This window comes from Ranitomeya imitator, chromosome 1 (genome assembly GCF_032444005.1).
Source record: "Ranitomeya imitator isolate aRanImi1 chromosome 1, aRanImi1.pri, whole genome shotgun sequence".
Classification (NCBI taxonomy): Eukaryota; Metazoa; Chordata; class Amphibia; order Anura; family Dendrobatidae; genus Ranitomeya; species Ranitomeya imitator.
Genome location: NC_091282.1, coordinates 306977990 through 306999791, shown reverse-complemented (window position 1 = coordinate 306999791; position 21802 = coordinate 306977990). Strand labels below are relative to the sequence as shown.

At 42.6% G+C, this 21802-nt stretch overlaps 2 protein-coding genes across 2 annotated transcripts in view; both read right to left on the bottom strand.

The window, feature by feature from the left end:
* Positions 1–21802, bottom strand: part of PXN (paxillin) — a 59796-nt gene that overhangs the window by 15130 nt on the left and 22864 nt on the right. Inside the window, exons 2-9 of the mRNA XM_069758342.1 lie at positions 15509–15723; positions 15343–15419; positions 15125–15264; positions 13054–13249; positions 12536–12671; positions 4785–4961; positions 4532–4705; positions 4373–4454 (exon numbers count right to left, since the gene is read on the bottom strand). Of these exons, the coding sequence (XP_069614443.1) occupies positions 4373–4454; positions 4532–4705; positions 4785–4961; positions 12536–12671; positions 13054–13249; positions 15125–15264; positions 15343–15419; positions 15509–15723 (1197 nt within the window). The remainder of the gene's footprint in view (positions 1–4372; positions 4455–4531; positions 4706–4784; positions 4962–12535; positions 12672–13053; positions 13250–15124; positions 15265–15342; positions 15420–15508; positions 15724–21802) is intronic.
* Positions 5532–7916, bottom strand: LOC138657505 (uncharacterized). Its single transcript, XM_069745285.1, has 3 exons — positions 7404–7916; positions 6869–7132; positions 5532–6164 (listed from the first exon to the last, which is right to left on the bottom strand). The coding sequence occupies exons 1-3, from the start codon at positions 7914–7916 to the stop codon at positions 5610–5612; spliced, it is 1332 nt and encodes a 443-aa protein (XP_069601386.1). The 3' UTR covers positions 5532–5609.

Sequence of the window (21802 nt, the reverse complement as noted above, 5' to 3'; positions counted from 1 at the left end):
TTCACCGTTACCGCTGATTAGAGAAATGAATAGGCGGCTCCATCCCTATGGGAGGTGGAGCCGCCTATTCATTTCTCTAATGAGCGGACCCACGTGACCGCTGATAGAGGAAGAACTGCAGCACCGAAGACCGTGGGACGGCAGGGGGAGCGCCAGGATCGCTGGGACTAGGCAAGTATACCTCAGCGCCCTCTCCCCCTCACCCGCCGACCCCACCGCCGACCGTGACTCGAGTATAAGCCGAGAGGGGCACTTTCAGCCCAAAAATTTGGGCTGAAAATCTCGGCTTATACTCGAGTATATACGGTAATAATTGGGGAATGGAAACAGTCAACCAGGATATTTTCACCAACGGTGCATGAGTGTAGTCACCGTAAATGGAACCTGTCATGCTGAAAATAGTATCTTATCGGCAGGTCGGATGATATAGAGAAGGAGGAATTCATCAGATTGAAATATATTTTTGTTGGAAAAGTTTCAGCAACACTTGCATTTTATTCATTGAAATTACTGGTGTTTTTATACATACCTTATATACTTGAGTATAAGCCGAGATTTTCAGCCCATTTTTTGGGGGCTGAAAGTCCCCCTCTCGGCTTATACTCGAGTCATATACCGGGACGTCAGCAGGGGAGGGGGAGCGGGGGCTGTGTAATTATACTTACCTACTCCCGGTGCGGTCCCTGCAGTTCCGGCTTCTCCAGCGCTGCAGATTCTCCCTGTACTGAGTGGTCACATGGCACCGCTCATTACAGGAATGAATATGCGGCTCCACCTCCCATAGGGGTGGAGCTGCATATTCATTGCTGTAAATGAGCGGTAACTGTGACCGCTCAATACAGGAAGAAGATGCAGCGCCGGGGAAGCCAGGGACTGCAGGGACCGCGCCGGGAGCAGGTAAGTATATGGGGAGCGCAGCGCGATATTTATCTGCTCCTCGCTCCGGTGCGGCTCCGTCTGCAGCGTCTCCTGGCAGTGACGCTCAGGTTAGAGGGCGCGGTGACGTAGTCAGTGCGCACCCTCTGCTGAGCATTAGTGCTGGAGACGGAGCCGCACGAGGAGCAGGTAAATATTGAAAGCGCCGGCACCCTGAGCAAGAGAGGTGAGTATGTGATTTTTTTTTTATTGCAGCAGCATTATATATGGCACAGATTTATAAGGAGCATCTATGGGGCCATAATCAACGGTGCAGAGCAATATATATGGGACACAGCTTTCTATGAAGCAATAATGAATGGTGCAGAGCATTCTATATGGGGCACAGCTTTATAAGGAGCATCTATGGGGCCATAATCAACGGTGCAGAGCAATATATATGGGGCACAGCTTTATAAGGAGCATCTATGGGGCCATAATCAACGGTGCAGAGCATTATACAGTTAGGGCCAGAAATATTTGGACAGTGACACAAGTTTTGTTATTTTAGCTGTTTACAAAAACATGTTCAGAAATACAATTATATATGTAATATGGGCTGAAAGTGCACACTCCCAGCTGCAATATGATAGTTTCCACATCCAAATCGGAGAAAGGGTTTAGGAATCATAGCTCTGTAATGCATAGCGTCCTCTTTTTCAAGGGACCAAAAGTAATTGGACAATGGACTCTAAGGGCTGCAATTAACTCTGAAGGCGTCTCCCTCGTTAACCTGTAATCAATGAAGTAGTTAAAAGGTCAGGGGTGGATTCCAGGTGTGTGGTTTTGCATTTGGAAGCTGTTGCTGTGAGCAGACAACATGCGGTCAAAGGAACTCTCAATTGAGGTGAAGCAGAACATCCTGAGGCTGAAAAAAAAGAAAAAATCCATCAGAGAGATAGCAGACATGCTTGGAGTAGCAAAATCAACAGTTGGGTACATTCTGAGAAAAAAGGAATTGACTGGTGAGCTTGGGAACTCAAAAAGGCCTGGGCGTCCACGGATGACAACAGTGGTGGATGATCGCCGCATACTTAATTTGGTGAAGAAGAACCCGTTCACAACATCAACTGAAGTCCAGAACACTCTCAGTGAAGTAGGTGTATCTGTCTCTAAGTCAACAGTAAAGAGAAGACTCCATGACAGTAAATACAAAGGGTTCACATCTAGATGCAAACCATTCATCAATACCAAAAATAGACAGGCCAGAGTTAAATTTGCAGAAAAACACCTCAAGAAGCCAGCTCAGTTCTGGAAAAGTATTCTATGGACAGATGAGACAAAGATCAACCTGTACCAGAATGATGGGAAGAAAAAAAGTTTGGAGAAGAAAGGGAACGGCACATGATCCAAGGCACACCACATCCTCTGTAAAACATGGTGGAGGCAACGTGATGGCATGGGCATGCATGGCTTTCAATGGCACTGGGTCACTTGTGTTTATTGATGACATAAGAGCAGACAAGAGTAGCCGGATGAATTCTGAAGTGTACCGGGATATACTTTCAGCCCAGATTCAGCCAAATGCTGCAAAGTTGATTGGACGGCGCTTCATAGTACAGATGGACAATGACCCCAAGCATACATCCAAAGCTACCCAGGAGTTCACGAGTGCCAAAAAGTGGCACATTCTGCAATGGCCAAGTCAATCTCCAGATCTAAACCCAATTGAGCATGCATTTCACTTGCTCAAAGCCAGACTTAAGACGGAAAGACCCACAAACAAGCAAGACCTGAAGGCTGCGGCTGTAAAGGCCTGGCAAAGCAAAAAGAAGGAGGAAACCCAGCGTTTGGTGATGTGCATGGGTTCCAGACTTAAGGCAGTGATTGCCTCCAAAGGCTTTGCAACAAAATATTGAAAATAAAAATATTTTGTTTGGGTTATGTTTATTTGTCCAATTACTTTTGACCTCCTAAAATGTGGAGTGTTTGTAAAGAAATGTGTACAATTCCTACATTTTCTATCAGATATTTTTGTTCAACCCTTCAAATTAAACGTTACAATCTGCACTTGAATTCTGTTGTAGAGGTTTCATTTCAAATCCAATGTGGTGGCATGCAGAGCCCAACTCGCGAAAATTGTGTCACTGTCCAAATATTTCTGGCCCTAACTGTATATGGCACAGCTTTCTATGGAGCATCTATGGGGCCATAATGACCGGTGCAGAGCATTATATGTGGCACAGCTTTATATGGAGCATCTATGGGGCAACAATGAACGATATGGAGAATTATATGTGGCACAGCTTTATATGGAGCATCTTATGGGGCAATAATGAACGGTGCAGAGCATTATATGTGGCACAGCTTTATATGGAGAATCTATGGGGCAACAATGAACGATATGGAGAATTATATGTGGCACAGCTTTATATGGAGCATCCATGGGGCAACAATGAACGGTATGGAGCATCTATTTTTATTTTTGAAATTCACCGGTAGCTGCTGCATTTCCTACCCTAGGCTTATACTCGAGTCAATAAGTTTTCCCAGTTTTTTGTGGCAAAATTAGGGGGGGGGGGGTCGGCTTATACGGTAATTGTCCAGTAAGTGGTCCTGCTCAGTGCTTGACAGCCTTCACTGAATTACTATGCATGCAGAAAGCTGTCTTTCATTAGTAGGACCACCCATTCGATTCATATGTATACAAAACACCCACAATTTCAATACATAAAATACAAATCATACTGAATATTTTCCAACAAACCTATACAGCATTTTGTCTCAGCTTCTCATTTTTTTACCATGCTGTTTACATATCAGACGTTCTGTACAATGAGACAGGTTCACTATAATAGGAACAACCCCTTATTAAATTCAATAGTATACATTAAAAAAAAAAATTGTTATACGTACCTCCCGGACCAGGGCTGCTCATCCTCACTCAGCCTCATGTTAGTCTCCTGACAATGTCAAGTGACTACTGCAGCTAATCATTGTTTATGTCAGGAGACCATCGGATGACACAAGGCTCAGAGGAAAAAGAGCTGCAGCTAGATCAGGAGGCAAGTATAGATTTTTTTTTTCCCCATTCATGCAGCAACCTTGAAAATTATAATGTTACAGGTTATATATACTAGATTCCTTGATAGGGTGTTGATCCAGGGAACTAGTCTGACTGCCATACGTGGATTCGGGATGGAATTTTTTCCCCAATGTGGAGCTTACTCTTTGCCACATGGGTTTTTTTTTTGCCTTCCTCTGGATCAACATGTTAGGGCATGTTAGGTTAGGCTATGGGTTGAACTAGATGGACTTAAAGTCTTCCTTCAACCTTAATTATGTTACCCGCAGCAGTTGATATAAAGGATTGTCTAGTAGTGGACAGCCACTAAGCTTCACATAATTTAAAAGAGCACTTTTTACAAGATACATATATGTGTACTTTCTAGGCAACAGTCTTGTTTGGTTACAAATCACTTTTTTTCCCCAATGCAAAGTACGCTGACTGCATTACCTTCAGGTCCAAAGAATGCCCCGCATTGCGCACAGAAGAAATGCTCTGGATGCCATGTTCTGTCCAAAGCAGTCACAACTTTCTGAAAATAATGAAATAAAAAGATTAGCTAACGTAAAAAAGTATGACACTATGCCACAGACAGTTGAGAACACTCACATCCAGTATGGGTCCGTTACAGTAAAAACACCGAGGGGAGAAAAGATTGTGATAATCTTTTTCACAGTATGGCTGCCCATCTCGCTCAAAGAAGTTGCGTGATCCAATTTCCTCTTGGCAATGTGTGCACACAAAGTGCTCTGGGTGCCAAGTCTTTCCCATGGCCGTAACAACCTGACAAGAGAAAATGTCATCATTACATACTGCCATTAAACCAAATGTTTTACCCCCATCACCAGAATGAGACATTTACCTGGCCGGCAATCGGTTTCTTGCAAGCGCCACACACCCCCTTAGCCACTGTGGCCACCCCCAATTTATTTAGGTCGGACTGCAGACTCCCCAGCATATTGTCTAGCTGACTGCCAGGCTTCGGAGCACTGGAAGGAGGAGAGCTGTTCACTGCTTTTCCTTGGCCTTGGGCCATAAACTATCAAAAACAAAAGGAAGAGGCAATGTGTTAGATACTACAACATCCCAATGGACAGAGTACATTGTTAATCGTATCAGACCAATTCAGATACCAAAGGGGTTTCGTTTGTGGAAGCCAGGAACCTATAGTTGACATTGCGGTAGTCAGTGTCAGGCATGAAACACTCCTCTTGCGGAGGCCACACAGAAGAAGTCGGAGAAAAAGGAACCAGTGACTGGAGACCAATACAAAGAGTGGAAACGTAAAAAACTGAAAACTACCTCATTGCACAACATGCTGACTCGGCATGCAAAAACAAAACACAAAAAAACACCAGTGTCTTTCATGCACCATCTTTCCCCAAATGGTGACAAAACTGTTTTAATATATTGCCAATCTATAAAAAAAAAAAAAAAAGTCAGAAACCAAACTTATTCCATACTGTACTACTAAAACCATTCTTGACAACACCGAGCACACAAATAATAAACCTGCCTTATCAGAGAAGGTTCGGCTCAGAGGAGGGCGTGCAGTAAGAGCTTTGCCACTAGCATGAGCAGCAGGACAGATCATCTGCAAGAAGATTATAGTTGTTCTTATAGTGTAAAAGGCACAACAATTGAAGTGCAATTCCAAAAAGTTCCAAAACACAACAAGGACATGGACTCACGAGACCCCAAGGTCTCTGCTACACAAATCACACTTCGACAACAAAAAAAAACGTCTTGCATTCAAACTAACCGTGGAAACATTTTCATTCCCTGCCTGAATAGGTGGAAACAGTGGATTATCTTCTGTCTGACAACTGACAGATACATAAGATTTTGGAGAAGGCAGTGTTCTCATTGGAGCGGACGTCCCCATCATTGGCAGAACGGGCTCGTTTTGATAAGGATTCCTAAATTCTTCTTGAGGTAAAGCAGCTCTAGACAAGTCCTGGTAATCATCACTATATCGTTTCCACGAGGAAGGTGGTTGAGGAGGAAGTGTACTTGATGGAGGTATGTTGTGCAAAGGAGGTAGGATTGGGGGCAATGGAGGGGCTGGAGGGGGGAGCACCGATGAGATAGAAGCAGAAGTCGGCGTAATAGGAGGTGGCGGTGGAAGTGCGGGGGATGTAGATTTAGACACAAGTCTTGTTGGCTGCAATGTACCAGAAGGAGAAGTGGTAATTGATAATGTTTTTCTCATGAGCTGTGGGGAAACTGGAGGAATAATTATCTAAATAAGATACACAGGAAAGAAAAGGAAAATAAAAATACAATCAGTTTAAGATGGAAATGAAGTGTATTAGTATTTAGAAAAAGGATAAGAGAATAATACAAAAGGAAAAAAAAATTCATGGAAAAGATACTCATTAGATAGCGGACAACAGAAAGCATTCGGTCAATAGCCATCTCTCCCATCCTGCTCCTACACATGTATGCTTGGCTAGGCTGAGCGTGCATGTATTCTCAATAGGAAGAGTCAATCAAGTCACTGCCTGAAAACTCAGTAAGGGGGCTTATCTCACCGAGAATAGAAGGGTTGGGCTGGTAAAATCCAATGGCCTGATCCATATTTCCCACATGCCATTTGGACACAGTCAAGTGCCTCCATACACATTAGATGGTAGGCCTAGCCCGTGGAAACGGACGATTCACATCCAATAGGCATAGCCAGCATTTGTTGTGTGCACACCACAGAGGCCATTAACTATAAAGCAAATTATGACAAAGTAGATATCTATGCTCAGAGCATCTCCATACGATCACGGCTTACCTACCTTGTACATGTACAAAACAAATACGTGTGTTATATTATAAGTGGTAAACCACATAGATATTATTAACTAAATAATAGTATTAAATGATCAATGAATACATGCCATTCACAAATCCTCCCAATCCTCCATAATGGTCACTCATTGGGCAGACTATCACTACCTTCTCTATTCTCTGCTCAGACGTCCGTAAATTTTTGGTCGGCTGAGATGTAATGATCACACCCTCCGTAAGCCAGTTATCCTCTGGAGTCTTGTTAATGTCCTGCTTGTCTATGCCAAACCGCCCATGCAACTCTTCAATGAGGCGGTCTTGGGATACATTCTTGTTGTATATAGCTGGTCCAAATTTCCTCCGAGGAGAGAGGTCCCGAGACATTGGATGAACGTTCGTGGATTCTTTAGTTCTTTTAATCACTGACTTCATCTGAACAAACAACAGACTGTTACTTGTCAAACTACACTACATGGTCGTAGCTTTACACTCCAATACCACCACACGTCTGTTCATAACTTCAGGGGAAAAACTTGTTATTAGAAAACACAGCAGAGCATGTTAGAATTAACCTCTTCCAAAAACAGTCTACCAGGTGACCCATAAAAGATGCATATATATTTCACATGCACCTCCAGTAAGGGAAACTCAGAACATGCACTTGGTCCATGCACAGGACAAAATCCACACATCACATGCTTGCCTGACGGGAGGCAGAAATCCGTGGAACTTCTTGATATATAAGATCGTCCTCCGTCCAAGAACTGTCAGATTTATTTGGGTCAGGACGAAATCTAAAAGTTGATTCTTGTTCCAAGTGTCCATTTGGAGCACTGCTGTCTACTTGTTGAACAGGAAATTCTGCAGATTTGTTATCAGTCAGAAGCTTCCTTTCAGCGGTCGTTACAGCAAATTCTAATTTTTCAATGGATGAACACGGAGGCTTGGATATTTCCGATAAGAGCTTGACTTCATTCTGCTCTACATTATCAGAAGGTTTCCATATAGAACTGTTTTCTTCTTGCGTCCAATGACCATTAATTAAACCGTCAGATTGGACAGCATGGAACAACGGTGAGCATTCTACAGGATGGACATCAAATTCCTTCAGCTTTGTTTGAGGTTTCTTGTAAAAACTTGGTAGATAAATATCTGTTCTTTGACTGTAAGCATTGAATGGGGTGATCACTGGCTCCTCTTTTGGGGCCAAATCCATCTGCAAGCCAAGACTAGAGAGAACAACGTCTTTTCTAAGAGGGGCTGATGAGGCAGGATTTTCATCCTCATCAATATGTAGGTTAACGGCAGGACTACAGGGTGTGACGGCATCAAACCCACTCTCCGGTCTTGCATATAGATGGGTGCTGCATACAGAGCTTGGGGGTGTTATAGGGTTACTCTTGAACCGTTCAGAAATAGTCTCAGCGCAAGTATGACAAGTCTATTAGAAGTAGGGAAAAAATCCAGGAAACACAAGTTGCAAAAAAGATATACATTAGGGACTCCAAAACATACGTAACGTAATTTACCAACGCTTATTAAATTTAGGCTACATTTACATTATGTTTACTGTCTACACTGAGTTCTAATATAAATTAATAAGGTTCCATTAAGAGATGTTATAAGCGGTCGCTCCAAAAATTAATATTAACCAAACAGTAACAGGTTTTTTCTTTTTACACTTATTTTGAGCCTACAGGTGAACCCACACAGTGTAGGTTTATTACAACATTATCTGCAACCCTGGCTTTTAGCGATATGTAAACTAAGCCTTAAAGGTACCGTCACACTAAGCGACGCTGCAGCGATACAGACAACGATGTCGATCGCTGCAGCGTCGCTGTTTGGTCGCTGGAGAGCTGTCACACAGACAGCTCTCCAGCGACCAACGATCCCGAAGTCCCCGGGTAACCAGGGTAAACATCGGGTTACTAAGCACAGGGCCGCGCTTAGTAACCCGATGTTTACCCTGGTTAGCGTTGTAAATGTAAAAAAAAAAAAAAACACTACATACTTACATTCCCAGTGTCTGGTCATGTCCCTCGCCTTCAGCTTCCCGCACTGACTGAGCGCCGGCCGTAAAGTACAGCGGTGACGTCACCGCTGTGCTGTGCTTTACGGCTGGTCGGCGCTCACCAGTCAGTGCGAGAAGCTGACGGCGGGGGACATGACCAGACAACGGGAATGTAAGTATGTAGTGTTTGTTTTTTTTACATTTACAACGGTAACCAGGGTAAATATCGGGTTACTAAGCGCGGCCCTGCGCCTAGTAACCCGATGTTTACCCTGGTTACCAGTGAAGACATCGCTGAATCGGTGTCACACACGCCGATTCAGCGATGTCAGCGGGAGATCCAGCGACAAAATAAAGTGCTGGACTTTCCCCAGCGACCAACGATCTCCCAGCAGGGGCCTGATCGTTGGTCGCTGTCACACAACGATTTCGTTAACGATATCGTTGCTACGTCACAAAAAGCAACGATATCGTTAATGATATTGTTATGTGTGACGGTATCTTAAGGCTCATACTCGCCTGCGAGAAACTCGGATGAGTCTCGCATGGCAATACCCGGTGCTGCTGCCGGTACAGAAGAGCGGAGCGTGTGGCTGCATGTATTGCTAAGCGGCCACACGCTCCGATCTGAGTGCCGGGTATTGCCGTGCGAGACTCATCCGAGTTTCTCGCGAGTATGAGCCCTTATCTAGACAAAATTGTTGTTCAACCAAATAGGAAATACAAATAAATACAAGCACTGAGGAACAAAGTAAACCATTATTCCACATTTAGACTCCATTACATAGATTATATATAGTCTCCAAAAAACATACTAATTTTCATGTCGTATTCATGTGAAAAGCAGAAACTTCTGATGAGGTCTGCCCCTGTGAATAAAACTATCCTATTTTCACCCAGATAGTTGGTCTGGGTAGTCAGGATAACTCCACATAGGGCATCTTTATTTCATGTTGCACTGGTTCTGAGCTACTGCAGTTAAAGAGAACCTGTCATCTGATCCATGCTGTCACAACTGCGGGAAGTATGACAACTGCAGTCAGGTAAAACCCTGGCATGTCAGAGATAATGTACTTTAATAGATCAGCGGATCAGTCTAGTCTCCAGCTATGGCCCGCGGCCAGCTCCTCTTAGCGCTGCTGCAGGTGATTGACAGGTCTCTCAGCATGTACACACAAGATGGAGATCTGCAGGCACGTACAGCAGTGCTGGAAAGTCGTTCAGGGGCAGCACCAGACTAGCCTGGTCTCCAGCTATGAACATTAAAGTATATTTTCTCTAAGCTGACGCAAATGTTTTAATTTAATTCATGCTGTCACAATTTCCTTGTATTGCTGATCCTAGCGAGCAGTCACATAACCTTATGTATTTGATTTACAAACTTGTGGCCTTGTGCTACTCATCCAGCTTGTCTCAATTCACTTCTATTGAGAGAATCCAAAAGAGTCTAGTTGGCATGTGACTGCAAGCATGCAAATCTCATACATGTAGTCATGCTCTCCGGCAATACTAGGAAATATTGACAGCGCACACAGCACTTTGTCACAATTTAGAGGTCACATGGAATGACTGCAGACTTTTGTCCCAGTGATTACAAACACAAACAAAGGTGGCAAACATCTCAATCACAATATTTTAAAGAAATCATAAAATAAAGATCTTGCGATTTTAAGTAATATTTAGCACCTTTCTTCTTCTGTGTTGGTAACCACATGCGGCAATTTAAAGTGTGTATCGATTATTTTCCATTTATACCAAAGCCAGTCCAGGTGACATTCAATTTGGTAGAGACTTCTATCCCCTTTAAATGATACGCTCATTTATAGTATCGTTAACATTTCTAGTTATAGGTGGTAAAAAAAAAAAATCAACGTAACAAGCATGAAACACTTGTAGATGAGAACTCCAGCCATATGCATGATATTAACATCATTTATGTGAGCACCTAAGCTTGACTATATAGGTGCCAAGAACTTTGCTTTCAGCTCAGCCTGGAAGCCCATCTGTCAGATCACTAGAGTTCTTTTTTGCAGGGTCAGAAAACCCATCTGAAATGTGACAGGTCCCACCTGAATGTGCTGGTTTAAGTCACAGTAAGATGTTCAACTTGCAAACCCAAGAATCAGTCGTGTATTTGCCATTTAGTAAAATCATGTTTATGAAGAAAACGCCACTTACTGAAGCTGCAGATTAGTAAAATAAAAAAAATAAAAAAATTTTATTGAGAAAAATCATCTGATTCCAATACCATGAACCTTGTAAATAAGCTGACAAGACTTTCACAAGACCATAAAACCAGAGTCCTTCCCACTTAAATGGAAGCAATTTACACAAATGTATGAAGGTTACACAAGCTTCTTCAGCTTCCAATGAAATCTTCACTAAAAGATACAGCTTCATAAATGTTCTAGGCAGAAATCTGATAGTATCTTTGTAAACTCTCTGGTCTCAACCAAAATAAGAGTGAAGACCTCTGTGCTCTGAACACACCGCTGCTGCATTCCTCAGAAGACTATAGCTAACAACCGCACCCAGCACAATAAAAGGAAAAAGGCAGAAATACCAATGGAGGAGGCAAGCCCAGCACCAGGAGTAATAGCCACCTCGTTAATGATTAACACATCATAAGAATTTTATAAGCCACAGGAGTCAACTGGCTGCTTTTTTCTAGAAACTAAGTAAAATATGTATAATTATAAAAGGGTGTAGGAAACATGAATCCAAAGTATTAAAGAGGATCGGTCACCAATTCATGCTTAACTGGATATACAATGAAATATTGGCAGAATAGAAGAAAACACTTTTTATTACTTTTCCTCTCCGTTGCAAAGTATGTGGTGCCTAATGAGTTAAGTCCAAGTGGGTGTTACCAGGGAGTTTTTCCTGTACTTCTTCCCCCTGTATGATGATCATAAGCAGGATGCAACATTCAAAACAAAAGAATACGCCCAAATAATAGCTTACAGCAAGTATCCCACTGTGAGGCATATTATGACTGACAACCCTGACCTTACTTCAGAGTTATCAAAAGTTGCAGTGAGAACTGCAAACTCGATTGTCATTACTGACACCTTTGAGCTTTCATCTTCTGGCAGTCCCTATGGGGAAAGGGGCAGTACAGCGGAGATAAGATTTATCACATTACAAACCCTTCTGTCAAATCTCCTCTTACACTGCTGCCGCCTCAGCTGTAGTGCCTCTCTTACCACACGGACTGCTAGGAAATGAAAGCTCACAAATGTCAGGCTGTCTCCTTATATGCCTCAAAGTGAGAAACCTGTGCTGAGCTATGATTAGTCAACGGCACACAGGAGGAAGAAGTACACAGTGAGAACTGAGATAATGTCAATTTGGACTTTAAAATTTACTCATTAGGTGTCAAATACTTTGATTGCTAATATCACCATAACAGAAAGGCAAAATAAAAAAAATAAAAAGTTAGTGAAATGGCCTCTTTCAGCATCAGTTCACTATCATTATTACATAGTTACATACATAGTTACACAGTTATTAAGGTTGAAGGAAGACTATAAGTCCATCTAGTTCAACCCATAGCCTAACCTAACATGCCCTAACATGTTGATCCAGAGGAAGGCAAAAAAAACCCATGTGGCAAATAGTAAGCTCCACATTGGGGAAAAAAATTCCTTCCCGACTCCACATACGGCAATCAGACTAGTTCCCTGGATCAACGCCCTATCAAGGAATCTAGTGTATATACCCTGTAACATTATAAAGGAAAAAAGTCTAACATATAGTTATGATTCAGTAGCAGAAGGTGCAGTCCATGCCCCAGTTAAGTGTAAGTGAGGACTAGCTACCTTGAAATCAGAGAGAGAAGCCATAAGTTCATCCAGTTCACGTGTGGCAGAGGAGGCTGAGATTCTTGTCTGCTGCTGGCTGGGAGTGACGCTCTGAGAGCTGCTCATTTCTCCTTGAGACACAGTGACTGAAGGACTGCAATGGAGTAATATCGCTTAGTATTAAAGAACAACATCAATGTAATAGAAAATATTAAATGTCACTATCAAAAGGGTGGGAGACAGGAACCCACACTAAGCTGTTCACGGCTGCCAGAAGTAAACAGTGTAAAAAGTAAGAACACCACAGCTCTGTACAAAGTGAAGCTGCAGGTCTTGGGTACGGCAACTCAGCTCAACTCACTTAAATGGTAGCTGGGCTGTAGTACCCAGGAATGGCCACTGCAGAGCGTAAGGTGCTGTGGTTTTCCTTCTTCACACTGTACCCTTCCGACGGCTGTGGTCTTTAACAACAGCCAATGTCGTCCTGGACAATATCATAGTCCTGGACAATTTCCATAACATACAACAGCACTTACACTGGCGTGGGTACAGAGCTTTCAAGTTCATCGAGAAGGCTCTCTACACTTGGACGGACATCATCTATACCCCGTGCACCATTTCGCTTAGGTTTTTCCTTTGAGGATTGACCAATCTTTATTCCTGGAGTGTCAGAAACAATGGCTAAAGAAACTGGGACTGCCACAGGCTGTGAGATGCTTCGGGTCAAATCATCTGCAAGAAAAAGAAAAAAAAAACATGAAAGTCTATGCACCTTATACTGCAACTATTGACGATACACAAATACGAAAGCCTCAAGTTATAGAAAATATAAAGGAGCCACAATTTGCCTTCTTCAAGGAGGAGAGGATTTATGCCACAAAAAAGAATCCAGTAAGTGAACAGCATCCATGTAAATTTTCACCTATCAGATATCTGTTGGAAAAGTGTGGTCCTCACCATTGGAAGCCCCAGAATGACAGAATGGGGGACTGTTGTGATCTATTCTCTGTAAACAAGACAATGATTAGTAGAAGTTGAATATAGAACGCTGAATGAAGTGGCATGGTGCCTGTGCAACTAGCCACTCCATTAAATTCATTCAGGCCATAGTTTTACCGCCAGGAAAGAACATGGGACACTAGCAATCTGAGTGTTTCAAGTGAATCTTACGATTACAACCTATACCATGGTGATAATGTGTGTAAACCAGAATAACCCTGCCTTTTGGTAATGTGCACCAATAGGTTTAGTTTATAGCAGGTCCTGGCTTACGTTAACTCATCTTTTCAGAAATTCAATGTCATTAAAAACGGCCAACGCAACCACTGATGGTGGTGCTTACCACAAAATCTCTGATATGGTAAATATAGACAGCAACGCGAGTTCCACCAAATATTAACTTTTAATACTTAAATATTAAAAGAGCCAGGCTCCAAAAATACACAGGTGGATAAAAAAAAATTACACACAATTCAGCAACCACAATGTAAACATAAAGGTACGCATGACAACAATTGTGCAAGTAAAAAAAAAAATAAATGGGAGGATCTCCCCAATATCCTGAGATAACCCATGGAATACAGCTGGAGGCAAGAGAGAGAAGGGATTTTTTTGTCCACCTAAGAACCAGTCCTGACAGATGCAAAAGGTCCTGCCCTAATCAGGGCAGTAGCCAAGTTTAGACCCTAAATAAATGACCCCCAATATTCCTCCCTACACGTTTCGACTTTGATATAGAGGCCTCATCAGGAGAATGCAAAAATAGGGGTGAGGGATGGGGGGGTGAACGTTCAAACACAGGGTTCAGAAAACAGGTCCTTGAAAAAGCTGTGCAGTGACACTAGGCTTTAACAGGGGAGTATTCAATTACAATACGCCTCTATTAAGACCTAGTGCCACTGCACAGCTTTTTCAAGGACCTGTTTTCTGAGCCCTGTGTTTGAATCCCCCCTAATTTCCCGTTTTTGAATTCGTCTGATGAGGCCTCTATATCAAGGCTGAAATGCGTAGGGAGGGACATTTATTTAGGATCTAAACTTGGGTACTGCCTTTGTCAGGGCAAGAAATTTTGCATGGGCACGACAATCTCTTCGGTGAATAACTACTGCCTGCTCCCCTGCCTCCAGCTCTATGCCATGGGCTGTCTCAAGATATTGGTGAGATCCCCCTTTTTTTCCCCACTTACACAGTTGTCATTGTGTACACCTTTATATTTACATTGTGGTTGTTGCATTGTGTGAAATTTTGTATCCATCTGTGTTTTTCAAGCATGGCTCTTAATATTTGAGTATTAAAAGTTAATTTTCATTGGCACATTCATTAAAAAATAAAAAATAATTCCAGACGTTTGCAGCCAACTATACACGGTAAAACAGTGCAACTGGTGGCAAATTAAAAGTAAAGCTCCGGTTTACTGCCAAGTTACTTGATATATTTGTGGATTATTATGTATATATTTCTACTAGCTTTTAATATGCAATAAAATCTGCATGCAAGAAAACTGAGCTTGAAGCAAATTATCTAGATGCATCTAAATTATTTTAGGAGAATACACATATGAAAAAAAAAAAACCAAAAAAACCCTAACCCCCAGACCTTGCACCTCACCTGCAGAAAGGCTACTTGATGGGGCTTGCTGCACAGCATTTAGTTCTAAGAGAAGTCGGTCCAACTCTGACAAGTTGCTGCCAAGAGATGAGCCCAAGACAGTCGGAGATGGCTCCGCAGAACGCTGCTTGTTGGGAAAACTATATAAAAGGATACAACTGCTGTGACATGGAAATGTCAAAAAAGCAAGTACTGTCAGGAAAAAGTGATTGCACTACCTGTATACATGCTCCTCTTCTCCCGCAGAAGGGGATCCCACACTCTCCTTCACAAGAGAACTATTGTACATAGGATTCTGGAAACGGAAAGTAGACAGAAACCTGTTTTTTAACTTACAGATCTTATATGTGTAATACAAATATTATGGTAGTTCTCATTCTCTACCTGCTGCTGTGAAACCGTATTGGAGCTGGTGGTCCAAGAATCTAGAGGGTCAGTAACTGTGCCATTTAGAGACTCGCTAGCATGTGCAGGTGGAATAGAAATTTCTTGATAAGTATGACAACCACTGGGAAAGGAATATGGAGTCTCCTCGGATAAAAAAACAGGTCGTTTTGATATATGAGATGTGGTGGACTCCAGGTCAGCGAGCAATGCATCTGCAGAAAGAAAGAGCAAATAATGAGCAGAGAAAATACATTTACAGCCAATATACAGTACTCAAATCCATGGAACACTATCCTGTAGAAGTAAATTAGGAACTCCATACAGAAATATGAAGAGAGCAGCAAATTAATTCTGCACAAATGATAGAAAGGCTTATGAACACATTTCCATCAATGGAACATTTTCAGAAAGAGATAAAAGAAATATAAATTGCAGCTATGACTTAAAGAAACTTTGTATTATGAGAAAATTCCTGGCAGGTTGTTTGAATCGTTCTCTTTCAAGCAGAAGCCATCCAGTAAGAACACAGAGTATCCTGCTGCTACTTACAGGTGCTGTCAGCAGAATATGGGCACTGCTTGTGCTAGCCAGTACATGGTGATTGAGGCCTGCATGGAGTATTCTGATGGGCATTGCCACAGCTTAAATGGGTATTTCCTTCTCTAAGATCCTATACCAATATGTAGTATGTGTAATAATAATATTAGCAAATACGTTCAAATAGAAATGTAGTATAGTCCTTCTGATTCGCTGTGTCACTTGCCCCATTTGTAGGGTATTGCCGTAGCATAGGTATCGGTTGTTAAGATACTATCACTACATCAGGGAAAGTATTTTAAAACTCTGCAGATGTTGCAGAACCAGCAAACTGAGGATGAAAAGATAGATAGTAAGATTTCATGGCATAACCTGTATGCAACAAAAGCAAAAACAGAAGAGATATGTTGCCACTGAATGATTCAAGTCCTGCAAATCACATATGTGAAGAGTAAAGAGTAGTGATGAGCGACTGTGCTCTTATAAGGTGTTATCAGAGTGTCTTCAGCATGCTAGAACAATATGTTCGAGTCCCCTTGGTATGTTTCGTGGCTGTTCGACAGCACAACACATGCAGGGATTGCATAACAAACACTCGGGGATTCGATCATAATATTCGAGCGTGCTTAAGTCAGTGTTAGCACACAAGCATGCTCAGATAACACCTTATCTGAACACATTCGCTAATCACTAGTAAAGAGGTGATCAGATGCAGAAAACAGAAGCAGCAGCTCTACATGAGTCACGCATTTCTCATAGTTAGTCATTTCAGACTTCCTGACCATCAGCGATCTCTGGGCCACATACTCACAAGTCACATGAAAGATATAGGGAAGTAGACAAATCCGTAGCAGGACACACCCAGGAAGGTCCAAGGACAGGCATAAAAGGCAAAGATGATGTCTTTGTGTAAATCTGTGCTCAGACGTTTTACAGCCCGGGGCGATACAAAGTTCTATGACAAGCGAGTTACTGTCAGAGTTAAAGCTAAAAAATGCGTCTGTCACAACTACAGCTGGAAAGCAATGCGAGCTGTGGATGTAAACATTTCTGTGTCCACGTTAAAAGGGTTTCTCCAGGGTCATAACGCTGATGGTTGATCCTCAGGATAAAGCAGGGTATAGTCCAACAGAAGCCTTTAATGTTAATGTGAAGAACGGAAAGAAGCTAATGTAAGCAGATCATTAGTTATCTGTTGCATTAGGTTCTACTATCCATCATCTCAGACAGTTACCAAAAAAGATGGTTATACAGGTCCTTCTCAAAAAATTAGCATATAGTGTTAAATTTCATTATTTACCATAATGTAATGATTACAATTAAACTTTCATATATTATAGATTCATTATCCACCAACTGAAATTTGTCAGGTCTTTTATTGTTTTAATACTGATGATTTTGGCATACAACTCCTGATAACCCAAAAAACCTGTCTCAATAAATTAGCATATTTCACCCATCCAATCAAATAAAAGTGTTTTTTAATAACAAACAAAAAAATCAACAAATAATAATGTTCAGTTATGCACTCAATACTTGGTCGGGAATCCTTTGGCAGAAATGACTGCTTCAATGCGGCGTGGCATGGAGGCAATCAGCCTGTGACACTGCTGAGATGTTATGGAGGCCCAGGATGCTTCAATAGCGGCCTTAAGCTCATCCAGAGTGTTGGGTCTTGCATCTCTCAACTTTCTCTTCACAATATCCCACAGATTCTCTATGGGGTTCAGGTCAGGAGAGTTGGCAGGCCAATTGAGCACAGTAATACCATGGTCAGTAAACCATTTACCAGTGGTTTTGGCACTGTGAGCAGGTGCCAGGTCGTGCTGAAAAATGAAATCTTCATCTCCATAAAGCATTTCAGCCGATGGAAGCATGAAGTGCTCCAAAATCTCCTGATAGCTAGCTGCATTGACCCTGCCCTTGATGAAACACAGTGGACCAACACCAGCAGCTGACATGGCACACCACACCATCACTGACTGTGGGTACTTGACACTGGACTTCAGGCATTTTGGCATTTCCTTCTCCCCAGTCTTCCTCCAGACTCTGGCACCTTGATTTCCGAATGACATGCAAAATTTGCTTTCATCAGAAAAAAGTACTTGGGACCACTTAGCAACAGCTACTTCTCTGTAGCTCAAAAGTGGCTTTACCTGGGGAATGCGGCACCTGTAGCCCATTTCCTGCACACGCCTGTGCACGGTGGCTCTGGATGTTTCCACACCAGACTCAGTCCACTGCTTCCTCAGGTTCCCCAAGGTCTGGAATCGGTCCTTCTCCACAATCTTCCTCAGGGTCCGGTCTCCTCTTCTCGTTGTACAGCATTTTCTGCCACATTGTTTCCTTCCAACAGACTTACCATTGAGGTGCCTTGATACAGCACTCTGGGAACAGCCTATTTGTTGAGAAATTTCTTTCTGGGTCTTACCCTCTTGCTTGAGGGTATCAATGATGGCCTTCTTGACATCTGTCAGGTCGCTAGTCTTACCCATGATGGGGGTTTTGAGTAATGAACCAGGCAGGGAGTTTATAAAAGCCTCAGGTATCTTTTGCATGTGTTTAGAGTTAATTAGTTGATTCAGAAGATTAGGGTAATAGGTCGTTTAGAGAACCTTTTCTTGATATGCTAATTTATTGAGACAGGTTTTTTGGGTTATCAGGAGTTGTATGCCAAAATCATCAGTATTAAAACAATAAAAGACCTGACAAATTTCAGTTGGTGGATAATGAATCTATAATATATGAAAGTTTAATTGTAATCATTACATTATGGTAAATAATTAAATTTAACACTATATGCTAATTTTTTGAGAAGGACCTGTACATTATTCATTAGCAATAATGTATATACATTCAAGGTGTGGGGCGACACAAGAGGAGAAAACATAGAATATGAAAAGCTCACTTCCTCTATGAAAAACACTTAATTTGGTTCACAAATTCCTCTGACAGCTTCAGAGTCAAGTCTAAACCTGTCCATACACCTTTCTAATAGTTAGCCGCCATTTATACTCCCCACCCCATACTATCCACCATGCGCACTTGGCTTGGATGGTCGTGCACAGGTTTTGAATGGGTAGAAGTCAATTAGCCACTGTCAACTTATCGCCTCTGGAAACAAAGGGAATAAGGACACGTGCCCACGATCAGGAATAGACACGTGTTGGACGCAGCTCACCGGCGCTGCCTTGTACAGTGCATTATAGAATTCCCATGCCCCCTGTGCTTCTAATTGATGCTGGGTAAACTCTCCAGCGGTGTGGGTTTTCAAGCCGCAGTACATCAATTTCTGTTGTGGAGATACTAGTATCCGCAAAATAAATTTCCACAATAGAAATATATTGGATGTGGTAAATCCGCATGGTTCAGTGAACAAATGCGGATTTACCTGTGCGATTAGAACACAAAAATATGCTACGTCAAAAGCGCTGCTACTTCCTTATCATGGGAACGTAGCCTTAAGCCCCCGTCTCACATAGCGAGATCGCTGCTGAGTCACAAGTTTTGTGACGCAACAGCGATCTCAGTAGCGATCTCGCTATGTGTGACACGTAGCAGCGATCAGGCCCCTGCTGTGAGATCGCTGGTCGTGTCGGAATGGCCTGGACCATTTTTTGATCGTTGAGGTCCCGCTGGGTAGCACACATCGCTGTGTTTGACACCTTACCAACGACCTCGTTGACAGGACGTCCCATTGAATCATCATGAAATAGCATCGTTCTACAGGTCGCTGCATCACTGCTGCGTCGTTGGGGAGATCGCACTGTGTGACATCTCACCAGCGACCACATAGCGACGCAGCAACGATCCCTGACAGGTCGTATCGTTGTCGGGATCGCTTAAGCGTCACTATGTGTGACGGGGCCTTTAGGCTCGTTAACTCAGTGGCCTTCATTTATTTAGCAGGTACCCCAGTTTTTGTCTTGAGAGTGCCAAAAGTTGGAAAAGAAAATTTATGTTTTTGTGCAATGCTTGGCAAAAGATGAAAAAAGTTGTGTGATGTTCCAGGAGGGGGGGGTGTGGCACTTTTATTAAAAATGAATGCCAAAAATTTTTGCAAATTTGGGCTTGAATCAACATCTGCTTATAGGACATGTAAACCATTCTTCTTCAATCTGATAATTTGTTTTGGGTTTTTTTCCTTTCATGGTTAAAATTCTGAGGGTTTGTGCTGCCATAGCCATCTAATAAAATGGTTGGTGTGCGAACAAAAAGAAAAAAAATGCCAGTGTGAGCTGGACCTACTGCACATTAATAACTACAGCAACAAACATAGTAAGAGACATTGACAAAAACCACAAGCCTATATACCAGGTGCCAAGCAGTGCCAGGTAAGCGCGTGTTTGAAGCACGTTCCTCCTCATTTCCTTACACAACTTAGCGGGACTTCCTAGAGCACGTACTGACAGAAGTACATGTCCTTCGGCTATTTCTGCCTGGTTACAGTGTTGCAAGAGATCCTCGGAAATAGCCTCTTCTGAGTCATGCAGATCACAGAGAACTCCAGCAGACAAGTCCCTGATGGATCATGTTACAGTGGCCCCTACGTGGATCATGTTACAGTGGCCCCTACGAATGTGACTGGAGACCTATGACTAACTAAAATAAGTTTTTTATACGATTATTTAATAGAGGGCTACATTATTTCCTTTCATCCCATGCACTGTGATTTAGAGTAAAGCAACACTTGATCTCGTATATAAGAGGATATGCGGACCAGGTTGTGCTTGGAGACTGTCTATCTAGTCTTTTGACATGTCATACAGATTCAAAAGAAAATATACGGTAATAGGCGGAAGTGGGGGAGCTGCGAGACGCCTTCTTAGGCTACGTTCACATTAGCGTTGCGTCGGGCGCAGCCACGGCGACGCATGCGTCATGCGCCCCTATATTTAACATGGGGGCGCATGGACATGCGTTGTCTTGCGTTTTGTGACGCATGCGTCTTTTTTGGCGCAAGCGTCAGGGCGCAGAGGACGCAGCATTTTTTTGCGTCCAAAACCAAGCCAAAAATGGACGTATGTGTCACAAAACCATGCGTTTTTGCATGCGTTTTGCGTTGCGTCGCCAACGCAACACACAACAACGCAAATGTGAACGTAGCTGATGGAGCCTGTAACGTTATGAGCACAGTTCCCCTATGGCTTTGTAAAAGTATTCCTCTCCAGTAAAGTGATGACATCTCATGGACATGCCCTCACTTTATGATTGATGGAGTGTGATCACTGGGTCCCCCACTGAACATGATGCAGCCGATTAAGCACTGCATGCCGTTCAATTTTTTTTCCTGAACAGCAAAACTGCCCACCAGCTGCGCAGGGAACTGCAGCATAGAAAGTATAAGGTACTTCAATCCAGCCTTTTAGGTGGTGGCGAATGCCGCCATGCTAGGAAAACGTAGAAGGTAAATGAAGGAAGCTCCCAGTTCATTCTCAGGATCACTGGGGGCCCAGAGGTGCCCAACAAACTAATTACTGTACATGTCCTTTATCAGATAGGAATAACCTTTATAAGGCCCCCATTCACTGACAAACGTGGACTGCGTTATGACCACCTATGGAGACCTCCCAAATCACCATCAACAAATGATATTTAAGGAGAGGATAAGCAACTTTGAACGTAAATAGGCTGATACTTTGTTTTTCTTGTGGGAGATAAAATGCCAATGGCTTCTAGTAGTGGCTTACTCCACTCTCCACACTGAAAACACAAACCTGCTATGGTGAGCCTTGTGTGCATGTTTACGGTAAA

What these genes read in the sequence shown, in the direction of transcription:
- LOC138657505 (XM_069745285.1), bottom strand. Translation starts at nt 7,916, where the DNA reads ATGGATTTGGCCCCAAAAGAGGAGCCAGTGATCACCCCATTCAATGCT. An exon ending in GGATTTCTGCCTCCCGTCAG is followed by an intron (nt 7,133 to 7,403) that starts GCAAGCATGTGA and finishes TTGTTTGTTCAG; the next exon opens with ATGAAGTCAGTGATTAAAAG. An exon ending in CTGAGCAGAGAATAGAGAAG is followed by an intron (nt 6,165 to 6,868) that starts GTAGTGATAGTC and finishes TATCTTATTTAG; the next exon opens with ATAATTATTCCTCCAGTTTC.